Source organism: Notamacropus eugenii, chromosome 4, assembly GCF_028372415.1.
Source record: "Notamacropus eugenii isolate mMacEug1 chromosome 4, mMacEug1.pri_v2, whole genome shotgun sequence".
In the NCBI taxonomy this organism is placed as follows: domain Eukaryota; kingdom Metazoa; phylum Chordata; class Mammalia; order Diprotodontia; family Macropodidae; genus Notamacropus; species Notamacropus eugenii.
In genome coordinates, this window is record NC_092875.1 from 134,760,968 (window position 1) to 134,773,157 (window position 12,190).

General features: G+C 35.2%; 1 protein-coding gene across 3 annotated transcripts in view; it reads left to right on the forward strand.

Moving 5' to 3' along the window:
• Positions 1-12,190, forward strand: part of CSMD3 (CUB and Sushi multiple domains 3) — a 1,632,969-nt gene that overhangs the window by 1,098,150 nt on the left and 522,629 nt on the right. For all 3 annotated transcript variants that reach the window (XM_072603249.1, XM_072603250.1, XM_072603251.1), the window contains one exon: positions 6,475-6,591. In XM_072603249.1, coding sequence (XP_072459350.1) covers positions 6,475-6,591 — 117 coding nt within the window. The remainder of the gene's footprint in view (positions 1-6,474; positions 6,592-12,190) is intronic.

The window sequence follows — 12,190 nt, forward strand, 5'->3', positions numbered from 1 at the left end:
TTCTTAACTTTAAGTCCAGAGTCATGTCTATTACATCACATTGCCTCTCTTGATTCTGTGATCTTGAAAAAAAATTTTATTCATTAGTAATCATGGTATTCTAAATATTCCCCTTCTCAGAATTACAGCTGTCCTGGAAATGACTTTTGACTCTTTACCTGAGAGAATGTGCTCTGATTTAGTTTAGTAGGGAGATAAAGCCTACATAGATAGATAGATACATACATACATACATACACATATACATAGATACACAGATAGATGGTAGATAGATAGATGATAGATAGATAGATAGATAGATAGATAGATAGATAGATAGATGATAGATAGATATAAAACTACAGTACAGGTTATAAAGTGCTATAAAAGAGAAACAAAGTGCTGTCTTTATGAAAAGAAGAGAGAAATTACTTTCAACTGGAAGGATAATGAAAGTCTTTTTGGAGAAAGTGCTGTTTTAAAACTGAGAGGAGGGTTTTTCCTTGGATGTCATTTTTATGATAAAGTTAGATATTTTGTTTTACTATGATTTAAATATTTTAGGGAACTCCCTGGTGAAGAAACGTCTTTGATCTATCCAGGTAGTGTGTTTCTCTATAACTTTCAGGCTCAGAGATTTGTCTGTGGCACTGAGAAGTTGATTTGCCCAGAGTCACCTAGGCAGTTTATGACAGGAGGAGGGTCTTGAGCACTAGTCTTACTTGATAGGAGATCAGGTTCATTACATCAAGCTACCTCTCCAATTTTTCTGAATCATTATAAGAAATTCCAAATAATCTAATATACTGGGAAATTTGGAATGTCAGTTGTTCAATAAATTTGGTTAATTATGTTGGTTGGTAGCCTCATAAAAGCTGCCTAGGACTCAGGGAAGGCTTCACAGAGGAGGTGGTGTATGAATTCAGTCTTCAAAGTAGACAAAAAATTCAGAAAAGCAGAGACGATGATAGAGAATATTAAAGGTATGGAGGACAACTTTTATAAATGTACTTTTAAAAAAAACTCTTAAAAATAAAATAAAAGCCTTGAAAAAAAATAAATAAGATAAAAATAAAAGCCTTAAATAAAATAGTTCTTAAAGAGCTAAGATCTAAAATATATATTTTATAAAAAGTCCATAAATTTGACAAACCTATTGTTATTCATTGAATTTTGTATTTAAGTAGCTCTGTATCTCCCTATTAATGCTTTAGATAGCTATGGGACAGGTCAGGCTAGAACTGACAAGGAGGAACCAAGAGTAGAACTAGTTTGTCCTTTGGAGTGACCAAAAAGCACATATACTAGAGATCCAGGCAAAGCGTTTATGAAGTTCTTATATTAAAAGATTACACAGTCACAGTGCTTTCTATTACGGACATGATCTGAAGGTCTATGTTCAAATGTGCAAGAGGAAGAACACAAAGGCAGAATATAGGCCAAATGTGTAAAAGCAGGATGGTAGTCAAAAAAATCATATTTTACAGCTGTTGAAAAGAGTATCTTGTTGATCTTTAATAGTTCAAATCTCTTGATTTCACCAACTCTCCCACAAAGTTTTTCCTGATATTCCTGGTTGGTTCTGAACTGTCCCCTTAGTCCTTTTATGGATTTTGTTTTTCTGCCCTCAGATATGGATATCATGTATTGCATGTGGTATCCTTGTCTAAATATTAAGTTCCTTGAAGATAAGGATTACATCTTGCCCCGATTATGCTTCCCCTCCTGTACTAGTACAGTTCTCTACAAATGATGGTTTATTGCCTCTTATTCCCAATAAAGAAACGTGCTCAGGAAAGTTAAGTGATGTCAGTCAACAAATATTAAAGTTCCTACTGTGTGCCACACATTGTGCTAAGTGCTGGAGATACAAAAAGATGCAAAAGATAGTCCCTGACCTCAAGGAGCTCAAAAGCTAATGAGGGAAACAAAAAGAAAAATATTTATAAACTATATAGGAAAAATAGAAAATAAAAGAGGGAAGGCACTAGAATTAAGGAGGATTGAGAAAGGCTTCCTATAGAAGATAAGATTATAATTATGCATTGAAGAAAGTCAGGAAACCCAGTAAGTAGGGAGGAGGAGAGAAATCATGCCAGGCAAGGGGGAAAATCAGAGATAATGCCTGATACCGAGAGATGAAATGTCTTGTTTGAGGAGTAGCCAGAAGGCCAATGTCATTGTATCTAAAAGTATGTGGTAGGGAGTAAGATGTAAGAAGATATATTTGATCCTAAAGGTGAAAGAGAGCCGCTGGAGTTTTAGTGGGTGGGGATGGGAAAGGAGCTGACATGGTTGAATCTGTGCTTTAGGAAAATCACTTTGGCAGATGAACGAAGGAGAGACCTGGGGCAGACAGACCCACCACCCTGCTTTTGCCAATAAATCCAAGTCTAAGCATGAGCTGATTTGGGCCTGTACCAGAGTGGTGGCCAGATCAGAGGAGAGAAAGGAATGTTTTTGAGAGATATTGGAAAGGTAAAATTGGTGAGCCTTGATAATATATAAGATATACAAAGCTAGTGATAGTGAGGAGGCCAGAATGACACCTAAGTTGCAAGTCTTTACAGTAAAAGGAAAGTTAAGGGGGATGGTGTTGGGGGAAAGATTAGTTTTTTATATATTGAGATTAAGATGTCAACTGAACCTCCAATGAGAGAAGTTTGAAAGCAGTAATAAATGTGAGATTGGAGAGGTCAGGGGAAAGGTTAAGGTTGAATATGTAGATTTGAGAATCCTCAGCATAGAGATGGTGATTAAATCCATGGGAGCTGAAGAGATCACTAAGAGAAGTGGGGGGAGAAGAGAAAAAGGCCCAACTTAACTTAGATGTTGTGACCTAGATGAGATACAAGATAGGAGAACTAGCACAGAGTGGGGTTCCAAAAACCTAGAAAAATGAAAGTATCAAGTATTAGAGGGTGATCAGCAGTTTCAGAGGCTGCAAAGGTTGAAGAAAATGAGGATTGAGAAAAGGCCATTTGATTTGCCAGTTAAGAGATGCTTGGTAACTGGTGAGAGTAGTTTCAGGGGAATGACAAAGTCAGAAGTCAGATTTGAAGGGGTCAAAAAGTAAATAAGAAGAAAGAAAGGGAAGGCACCTATTGTAAATGGTCTTTTTAAGGAATTTGATCAAAAAGTATAGAGGAATTATAGGATGAGAGTTAATAGAGGTGGGAGGATCCAGTGAGAGATATCTGAGACTGGAGGAGCCATGGGCATATCTGTGGGCAATGGAGATGGAGCCAATAGACAGGCCCTGCCCTGTTAGTGGCACAGCTGAGATTAGAACACAGATCTCATGATTTCTAGTCCAGTGTTCTTTTTCACTCTTCATCACCAGTATCGATTTTCTTATAGGATGATAGAACATAAGAGGTACATTTCTAGGGAGTCATTGTTTAATGGTCTAACTTGGCTAGAAAAGCAGAAACAGAGATAGAAGCAACGAATATAGACGTGGGTCAGTATTCAGTATTTAAAATAACCCCAAAACTGAAGAGGTACAGAATGGAGTTGTTGCACCAAGAAATAATGAAAGTTTTCTCAAGTATTTCAAGACATAGAGTAGTCAGACATGCCTACATGACATGAGGGATGTGTTAGTGGGCTGTTTATCATCTTCCTTGCTCTACAAGAACCTTTTTAACAAAGCCATATAAAGGCAAGCAGACTGATACTACTCCAAATGAAGCAGGATTTTGCAAGACCTAATTTTTATATCAGGCAGCTGGATCCTTTGGGTGAGTTTTCATATTTCTAACACCATAAAAATTTGTTAAGGCAGGGATCATATCTGTATAAAGAAATTATTTAGGTTGGCATTCTTTTGCTTTGACATTGAGACCAATTGTTGTGCTTTCTCTTTAAAACTTAATGCTGAAAATTTGTGTCAGAGAATATACAAACCTCTTGCTGATTAGTAAGCTGTTGAATAACACAGCTTTTGTTATGAGTTGTTTATTTACTGTCATTAGCTAAGTTTCTACATGCATTATCAGAGCATAGATGAATATGGGAAGCTTTGAAAAAAAATCTAGTTTGAATAACAGATTGTTTTTCCTTTCACAATTAAAAAAAAATTGCCACATGTTAGAGTCCTGTGGATAAGAGAGTCTTTGGCAAATTGCCTTTTTAATCTTTCGTGCCCAGTCTTAGCTTGTATCATGGCTCTAGCTGCTTTTTTTTTTCAACTAAGGATTTACCATCACAAAAAGTGCAAAATGTAATGTTAGAAAAGTCTTTTTCTCAGGGTCCCAGTATATCATAGCTTATTTATTTACTAACATCAGGAACCAAAATCCTTACTGTTTCCTAGATTGATTAAAGGTTATTAATAAAGAATGTCAATCATAAAATAAAAAAAGATGACCATGTAATCGCTTTTCAGCACTTGCATCCTACTCAAATTGTTGCCTTTCCTTAGGAGTGAGAAAAGCCCTCTTCTGAAATGACCTAATTCTTGGTGATCATGTCATATTTTTTCACCTTCATAAGAAATTTTCTAATCATCTTAAAAACTACTTTTTTCAACAATCTATTTGATGAAAGGAAGGGAAGGGGAAAGAAAATTAACATTTATGTATTGATTACTATATACTAGGCACTGCACTAAGCACTTTCAAAAATATCTCCTCTGTGCTTCAAAACAATCCTCCAAAGAGATACTATTATTATCTCTGTTTTAGAGTGAAGCAAACTGAAGCAATCAGAAATTATGTGACTTGCCCAAGATCACACAGCTAGTAAGGGTCTGAGGCTGTATGTGAACTCTGGACTTCCTGACATTAGGCCTAACACCCTATCCACTATACTGCCAACTGTCCTTAAAATTATATATTATACTATTATATCACATTGTATACATCAAATAAGTATTTCTTAAATTTATCATTTCATTGGTGTGAATAATTCCTCTATCTGTATAGCTCACAACTTCTCTGTGTCATTAAAAAATGGCCTTCATGAGTTGCCATGGGAAGAAAATGCCTTCTCTGGCCTAACCAGAGTTAGGTGGGTGTGAAATTCTTTTGCACCCTTTTTACAGATGATAGACTTTAGCTAAATGCTAAGTATCATCTCTGGTCCTACACTTGAAAGATTTTCTTTCTTAACAGAGCCTGGGAGAACTTGTTTCTTCCCCTTTTCTCCCACCCCCTGGCATAGACATTGAGAACTATGTATGACAATGGGCAAGTCAGTTAACCTTTATTTACCTTAGTTTCCTCAGCTGGTGGTAATAATAATACCTACCTCCCAAGGTTGTTGTGAGGATCGATTGTGATATTAATTGTTAAATGCTTAGACTAGTACCTGACCCAAAGTAAATACTACGTAAACGTTATGTTATATTGTTATCTGTCTATCTGTCTGTCTGTCTGTTATTCCGTTGCCTCAGTGGCAGAGGAGTATATTAATGGAAGGGATGCATATTCGGGCACATACATGAGTGCAGCTATTTATATATGCTCTATATAAATCTAGGTTATATGGGAGCTACTAATAGAAATTTGTTTCAGAAGAAAACATTAGCTATGTAATTTGGGGATTTTGATAAAGCAACCTCTTTCAGAAGACAACCAACACCCAGGAGACAATTCCTTCTGCCTCCATAGATGGTAAGGGAAGGAAAAAGAAAGAAAGAGAGAAGAGAGAAGAGAATTTTAATGACTATATCACAAGTTTCATATATAAGCTGCCCTCATATCACTACCACTTGTGTTCTTTCTTTTTGTTTGCATAACTTAATAATGATTGTGATATTTACTTGGAATGCTTCCTTTTCCCTTTGTGGTCACTGAACTGTGGCTCTTCCAATCCAGAACCACCGGCTTTTTAGCCAACACAGTATTGCACACATAAGTGCCTCTTATTTAATTTCTATCAATAAATGAGTATTTGAAATTATATTTTAATTTTTTTAATATTTTAAAACTAGATTTTTATATGCCTGGTAGAAGACCTAGATCTTATGGTGATCACTTTTTAAAAGAAATACAGAAATAGATATTGTAACAATTTAGTGTTCTAAATGAAAATTCACAAAAAAATGACGTATTCCTTTAGGACTCTATAATGAACAATGTGGTATAATTAACAATTCATTTTCTTAATACCTAATAACAAGGGCTTCTCAACAATTAATTAATCATGTTTAATTTACAGAAATTTATGCAAGTGTAGCTTATAATTAAAAACATATGAGCTAAGCAAATAATTAAAATTTTCATACAAAATGTTGAGCCTTACTCTCTCAGGCTTTCATTTAACCCTTCCAGGCAAAAATTTACCATTTCATGCATTACTACTACAGTAGACTGAATAATTTTCTTGGATGGTAAGAGCTTGTGCATATCTCAAGGATCTACATGAAGTAACTTAGCCATGAGAATCTGACTTATTATATTTTAATAGACATAAGAGATTTTCTCAGTCTTTACATCTTCTCTTACTATAACAAGACTGATCATATGTCTGTGTTTGTTTTATTCTCAGCATTATGTGGAGGTGATGTTCGAGGGCCTAGTGGAACAATCTTATCCCCTGGATACCCTGAATTCTATCCAAATTCCTTGAATTGTACATGGACTGTAGATGTAACCCATGGAAAAGGTAATATTTTTCATGTCATAATGGTTGGGTTATCTTGTGTAATTATTTTATGGTATCAGCTTTTGTTTCATTACATCAAGTATGATGTCATTCCTCATGAGTAAAAAAAAAAAGTTAACACTGAAATTTGTGCACAGAATTGAATTTATGGGATGGAAGGGTTCTCAGTCAGAAGTTTACTTGCTTTCTATCAGAAAATAGACATAATTCTATCTTTTGATACTTTAATGTATTTTGATTTCATCATTGCTGTCTGCCCACAAGCTTCCTGCCCTTTCTGAAAGTTCTGAGACTAGTTTGAAAAAAGTAGACGGCCATAATCTGGCTCTCCCAAGACTTGCTTCCAGATCTGTGCAGTTCCTCTCAAAGATACATATGAAACACTTGGAAATGAATACATTTTGACTTCACAAACTCTACCCTCAAACTCTGCCAGTAGGGTGGGGAGGGGGCATATCTTTCCATCTCCACACCGTTAAGAAACCCTGATTAGACTTGGTTTTACCTCCATTTCTTCCCAAAGAGGAGATTTCTCCATTCCCTCCTCCTAAAGTCAGCTTAAGAGGAAATCAGATGTGATTTCCTCCTCTTTAAAGTAAAATTTCTAGAGCATACATTCCTTGAGGATAGGAATTTTTTTTCAACTATTGAATGTGTGTTCTGAGGGACCAATATGGGTGCCCATCACCTGGAAGTGCTCAATAAATTCTTTTGAGGGTTGATTGAATTTAGTTAGAACACAAGTCAACTGAACTTCTCTTTCAGAAAATTCATATAAGGAAATTTCCTATCAAAAGCCGAAAGAGCTTCTTCAGTGGAGAGTCAATTAAACAGCTGATAGTTCTCTCTTTAGATAATAGTCATAAAATGTTGTGAATTGAATCACTACCCATATCCTAGAACTATAGACATGGGTCACCCATCAGTATCCTCAATTATGATTATTGTGAATAACCTCAGTGTATTCTGCTTATTCATTTTATTGTGTGTTCCCTTCATTTTCAGAGACTTTTAGACCCTAAAATCATTTCAAACAGCACAAGGCATCAGAGTATGACTTTAGTGGACAGTGCACACATACACTTATGCATACACACATACATATATCCACACCAACTGCACATAATTAATATTTTGTTTTGAACCACTGCTAATATGTTTTCTTTTGGGGATGTGGGAAATTATAACTGAAGTATAGTTGCATACTTATTGGGAACTCTCTTTGCAGAAACTTCATCCACCAACACAAATGGACGTTTTTCTACAACTTATAGTTTTAGACAGTTGCCTTGAACACTTAGTAGTTCAGACTTCCAGTGTTCACATAGGCAGTGTATATTAATGGTGAAGTTGAACCAAGTCTTCTTCACTCAAAGGATGGTTTTCATTTACTTCGCTCTGATAATTTTCCTACATTATTTATTTTTTAAAAAATTATCTTTAGCTATTTAACATTTTTATACTTTGTTTCCTCAGTTAAATTGTAAAGCTATTGAAATAGAAGTCTTCTATTTCTTTTGCATCTCTTTCCTCAACCTCCACCATCTTACCCACTCCTACTAACTTCTTCCTTATTGCTGTGCATGATGAAATCCAAATACATACATACAGAATAAGTGAAAGAATTTTCCTTACGTTGTGTCTACATAAAATGAAAATAACTAAACCTTCCGTCTCTCCATTCAAGCTCAAAAAATCAGCAGCAAGACCAGTCAATGTGATTTTTTTATAACAGCCTAATGGTTATTTTTTAAACCTAGAAAAAATGTTTTACAAATGTGTAGAGAGAAAATTCCACAGCATGAAAAATGTAATTATTGATTATGAATTATATATTTATAATAAAGTATCAGTGGTACAAACCATAAATTAACTCCAAGAAGAAAGAATAGTTTCTTAAATGGAAGAGAAGTATGAATGCTAATGTCATAGGAAGTAGTTCTTTATAAAGTAACAATAGCTTTTATTTAGCTTGTAATAATAGGTATCACATTTAATTTATATGTTGTAACCTTTGCATGGAGTACTTACTGATTTTGAGATCAAAGAATCCAAAAAGAGAGCTATAACAAAGGGAAGGTGTTTCTCTTGGTTATAATAGAATGATGGTTTCTGCTTTGCTTAGAGGAAGAATCACAGAATGTGATTTGTAAGGGATCTTGCAGGTTGTTTAGGTATGAAGATCTTTGTAGATTCATAGATCATAAGATCAGAGATTTGGCACAGTAACTGCCTTAGAAGGCATCTAGTCTAGCCCTCTCATTTTGCACATGAAGAAACAGAAGTTTAGAGAAGCAAAGTGACCTGTCCAAGGTAATACTGTAGTAATTAAACAGAACATTGACTCAAAGCCAGGTCCTCTGACTCCACATCTGGCACTCTTTCCTCTAAACCATGTTATCCTTCATCCCACTGGTGCTAGTTGTGCCCTCTAGGACCGGCAGGACAAATAAAATACTCATCTGTATGATATCTCGAGATACTTGTGGACAACTATCAAGCTCACCCTAAGTTTTCTCTTCCTCAGTTCATTTAATCAGTCCTTATTTGGTATATTCTTTGGGTTTTTACTATCCTTCTTGTTGTCCTCTGGAATCTTTTCAGTTTATTAATGTCTTCTCTAAAATGTGACGCTTATAACTGAAAATCAAATGCTCCAGGTGTGATCTAACAAAAACAGAGAAAAGTGAGACTACAGCCTTCCTCATCCTGGTCACTGTCTCATTAAAAACAGTTGTAGAACAATAACAACACCATCATTGTCATCACCATCATCAACAACTAGCATTTATACCATACACTTAAAGATTTTAAAATACTTTATAAATGTCTTGTCATTTGATGCCAACCACAATCCTGGGAGGTAGGTGCTATTATTATACCTGCTTTAGAGAAAATGATACTTCAACAGATGTTAAGTAGTTTACTTGAGGCCACATAGCTACATAGCTAGCAGGTTTCTGAGTCTGTGTTTGAATTCTGATATTCCTAACTCCAGGCCTAGAATTCTGTCCATTGTGCCTCCAAGCTGCTTCTCAGACAATATTCATTTTGATGGCTGCCATACCACACTGTTGACCATGCAGTGCATTAAATGCCCTAGATAGTCACAGAACAGTGGTATTATGTGGTTGGAAGGGGTATCAGAATCACCAAATCCAAGTTGCATTTAAAATGGAGTCCCATTATAACATACTTGACTTCTGTTTGAAGATCTCCGATCAAGGGCCAACTGTCTACCTCTCAAAGCAGTTCACTTCACTTTCCATAGTCTGGGATTGTTAGGAAGTTTTTTTTTCTTAAATCAAGCCTAAATTTTCCTCTTTCAAGCTTCTGCTTATTCCTTTTAGCTCTGCCCCCAGTAGCCAAACAGAACAGGTATAATCCCTCCTCTACAAGACAAGTCCTCAAATACACACAATTACAATAATATCCTACCTGAGTCTTCTTTTTCTTTAGGCTAAATATCCTTTTTCCCCCTTTGAGCAAAATTCCATATAACATGGACTCAAAGTCCATTACCATACTGGTTGCTCTCATCCAGATATTTCGGCTTATTAATGTTCTTCCCAAACTGTGGCACCCACAATTGAATGAAATAACTTCAGGTATAGTAAGAATGGAACTATGACTTCCCTCTTCGTGGAAGCTATGCCTGAACTATTGAAATGAAAGAACCCGTTAACATTTTTGGTTGGCATATTAACCATATTAAGTTTGTAACCCACTAGCATTCCTAGATCTTTATCAGTGGGACTATTAGCTAACCATGCCTGAACCATCTTGAACTTGGGAGGGTGATTTTTTTAAAATGAAGTTTCAGATTTTATCTTATCCCTATTAAATTCCATCTTGTGAAATCTGGTTCAAAATTCATCTGTTATACCAATGATAAGGTCAAAATAGGTATATGATTTAGATATAGAGAATGAGATCATAAGCAAAGCAGAAGAGTATGGAGTAATCTACCTGGCAGATCTACGGATAAAGGAAGAGTTCATGACCAAACAAGAGACAGATAGCATTACAAAATATATAATTTCAATTATATTAAATTAAAAAGCTTTTGCACAAACAAAACCAATGCAATGAAGATCAGAAAGAGAGTAGAAAATTTTCTAAGGACACAAGTCAGTCTCCAACTGATAAATGGTAAAAGAATATGAATAGGCAATTTTCAGATGAAGAAATCAAAACTATCTATATACATATGAAGAAGTGCTCTAAATCACTTTTGATTAGAGACATGCTAATTAAAACACCTCTGAGGTACCTCTTGACACATATCAGATTGGTTAACATATGACAAAAAGAAGAATATGATAAATATTGGAGAGGAAATTGGGACACTGATGCACTGTTGGTGGAGATGTAAACTGATCCAACCATTCTGGAGAGCATCTTGGAGCTATGTCCAAAGGGAAACCAAACTGTGCGTACCCTTTGATCCAGCCACACCACTACTAGGTCTGTATCCCAGAGAAATCATCAAATGGAAAACAAACTACATATGCAAAAATATTTATAGCACCCTTTTTGTTGTGGCAAAATATTGGAAATTGAGGAGATGTCCATCAATTGGATAATGACTGAAGAAGCTGTGGTATATGAATGTAATGGAATACATTGTACAATAGTGTAATAAGAAATGAGCAGGTAGATTTCAGAAAAACCTGGAAAGACTTGTGTGGACTGATGGAAAGTGAAATGATCAGAATCAAGAAAACATTGTACAGATAAGTATCAGCATCATTGTATGATGATGAACTATGAGTGACTCAGCTCTTCTCAGCAACACAAGTACAAAAAACTCATTAAGGAAAATGCTATCCATGGCCAGATAAAGCACAATACAAATCTGAATCTGAATGAAAATCAAATAATATTTTTTTCACTTACTTTACCCTTTTTTTGTGGTTCCTCTCCCCCTTTTTCAGTTTCGTCTTTCACAACTGTAACTAATGTAGAAATGCATTTTGCATGATAGCACATGTATAACCTATATAAAATTGCCTACCATTTTAAGGAAGAGGGGAGAGGAGACAGGGAGAGAGAAAAATTTGGAATTCAAAATCTTGTAGAAATGAATGTGGAAGATTATCTTGACGTAATTGGGGAAAAACAAAATACTATTAAAATTATAAAAAAAATTTAAAAACTTAAGAACTCTATTCACCTAAATGATCAACAATGATTCCAGAAGACTGATGAAGAAGAGCATTACCTAAATCATGGCAGAGAAGTATTGGACTAATACGTAAAATGAGAAGTTCATTTTTGGACATCACTGATATGGGGGGTACGTTCCCACACATTTGATCAGATGTCCGAACTCTTTGAAATCTTTTCTGCTCAAATATAGGTTATATATCATATGATGGGTTATAGTTGTATTCTTAGGTTTCATAAATTCTAAGATTGCATAATCATTTTTCCCATGATTCTGATTATTTGTACTTCCTGAACCACTCATTCTTGATTTGCTAGAATAAGATCTGAAATAGCATTTTGCCTTGTCATTTTTATGCCTTTTGAAAAATTAAATCATCAGCATATAAGCCAAGATTTTATCATATATTTTGCTATTAACAAAGAGATA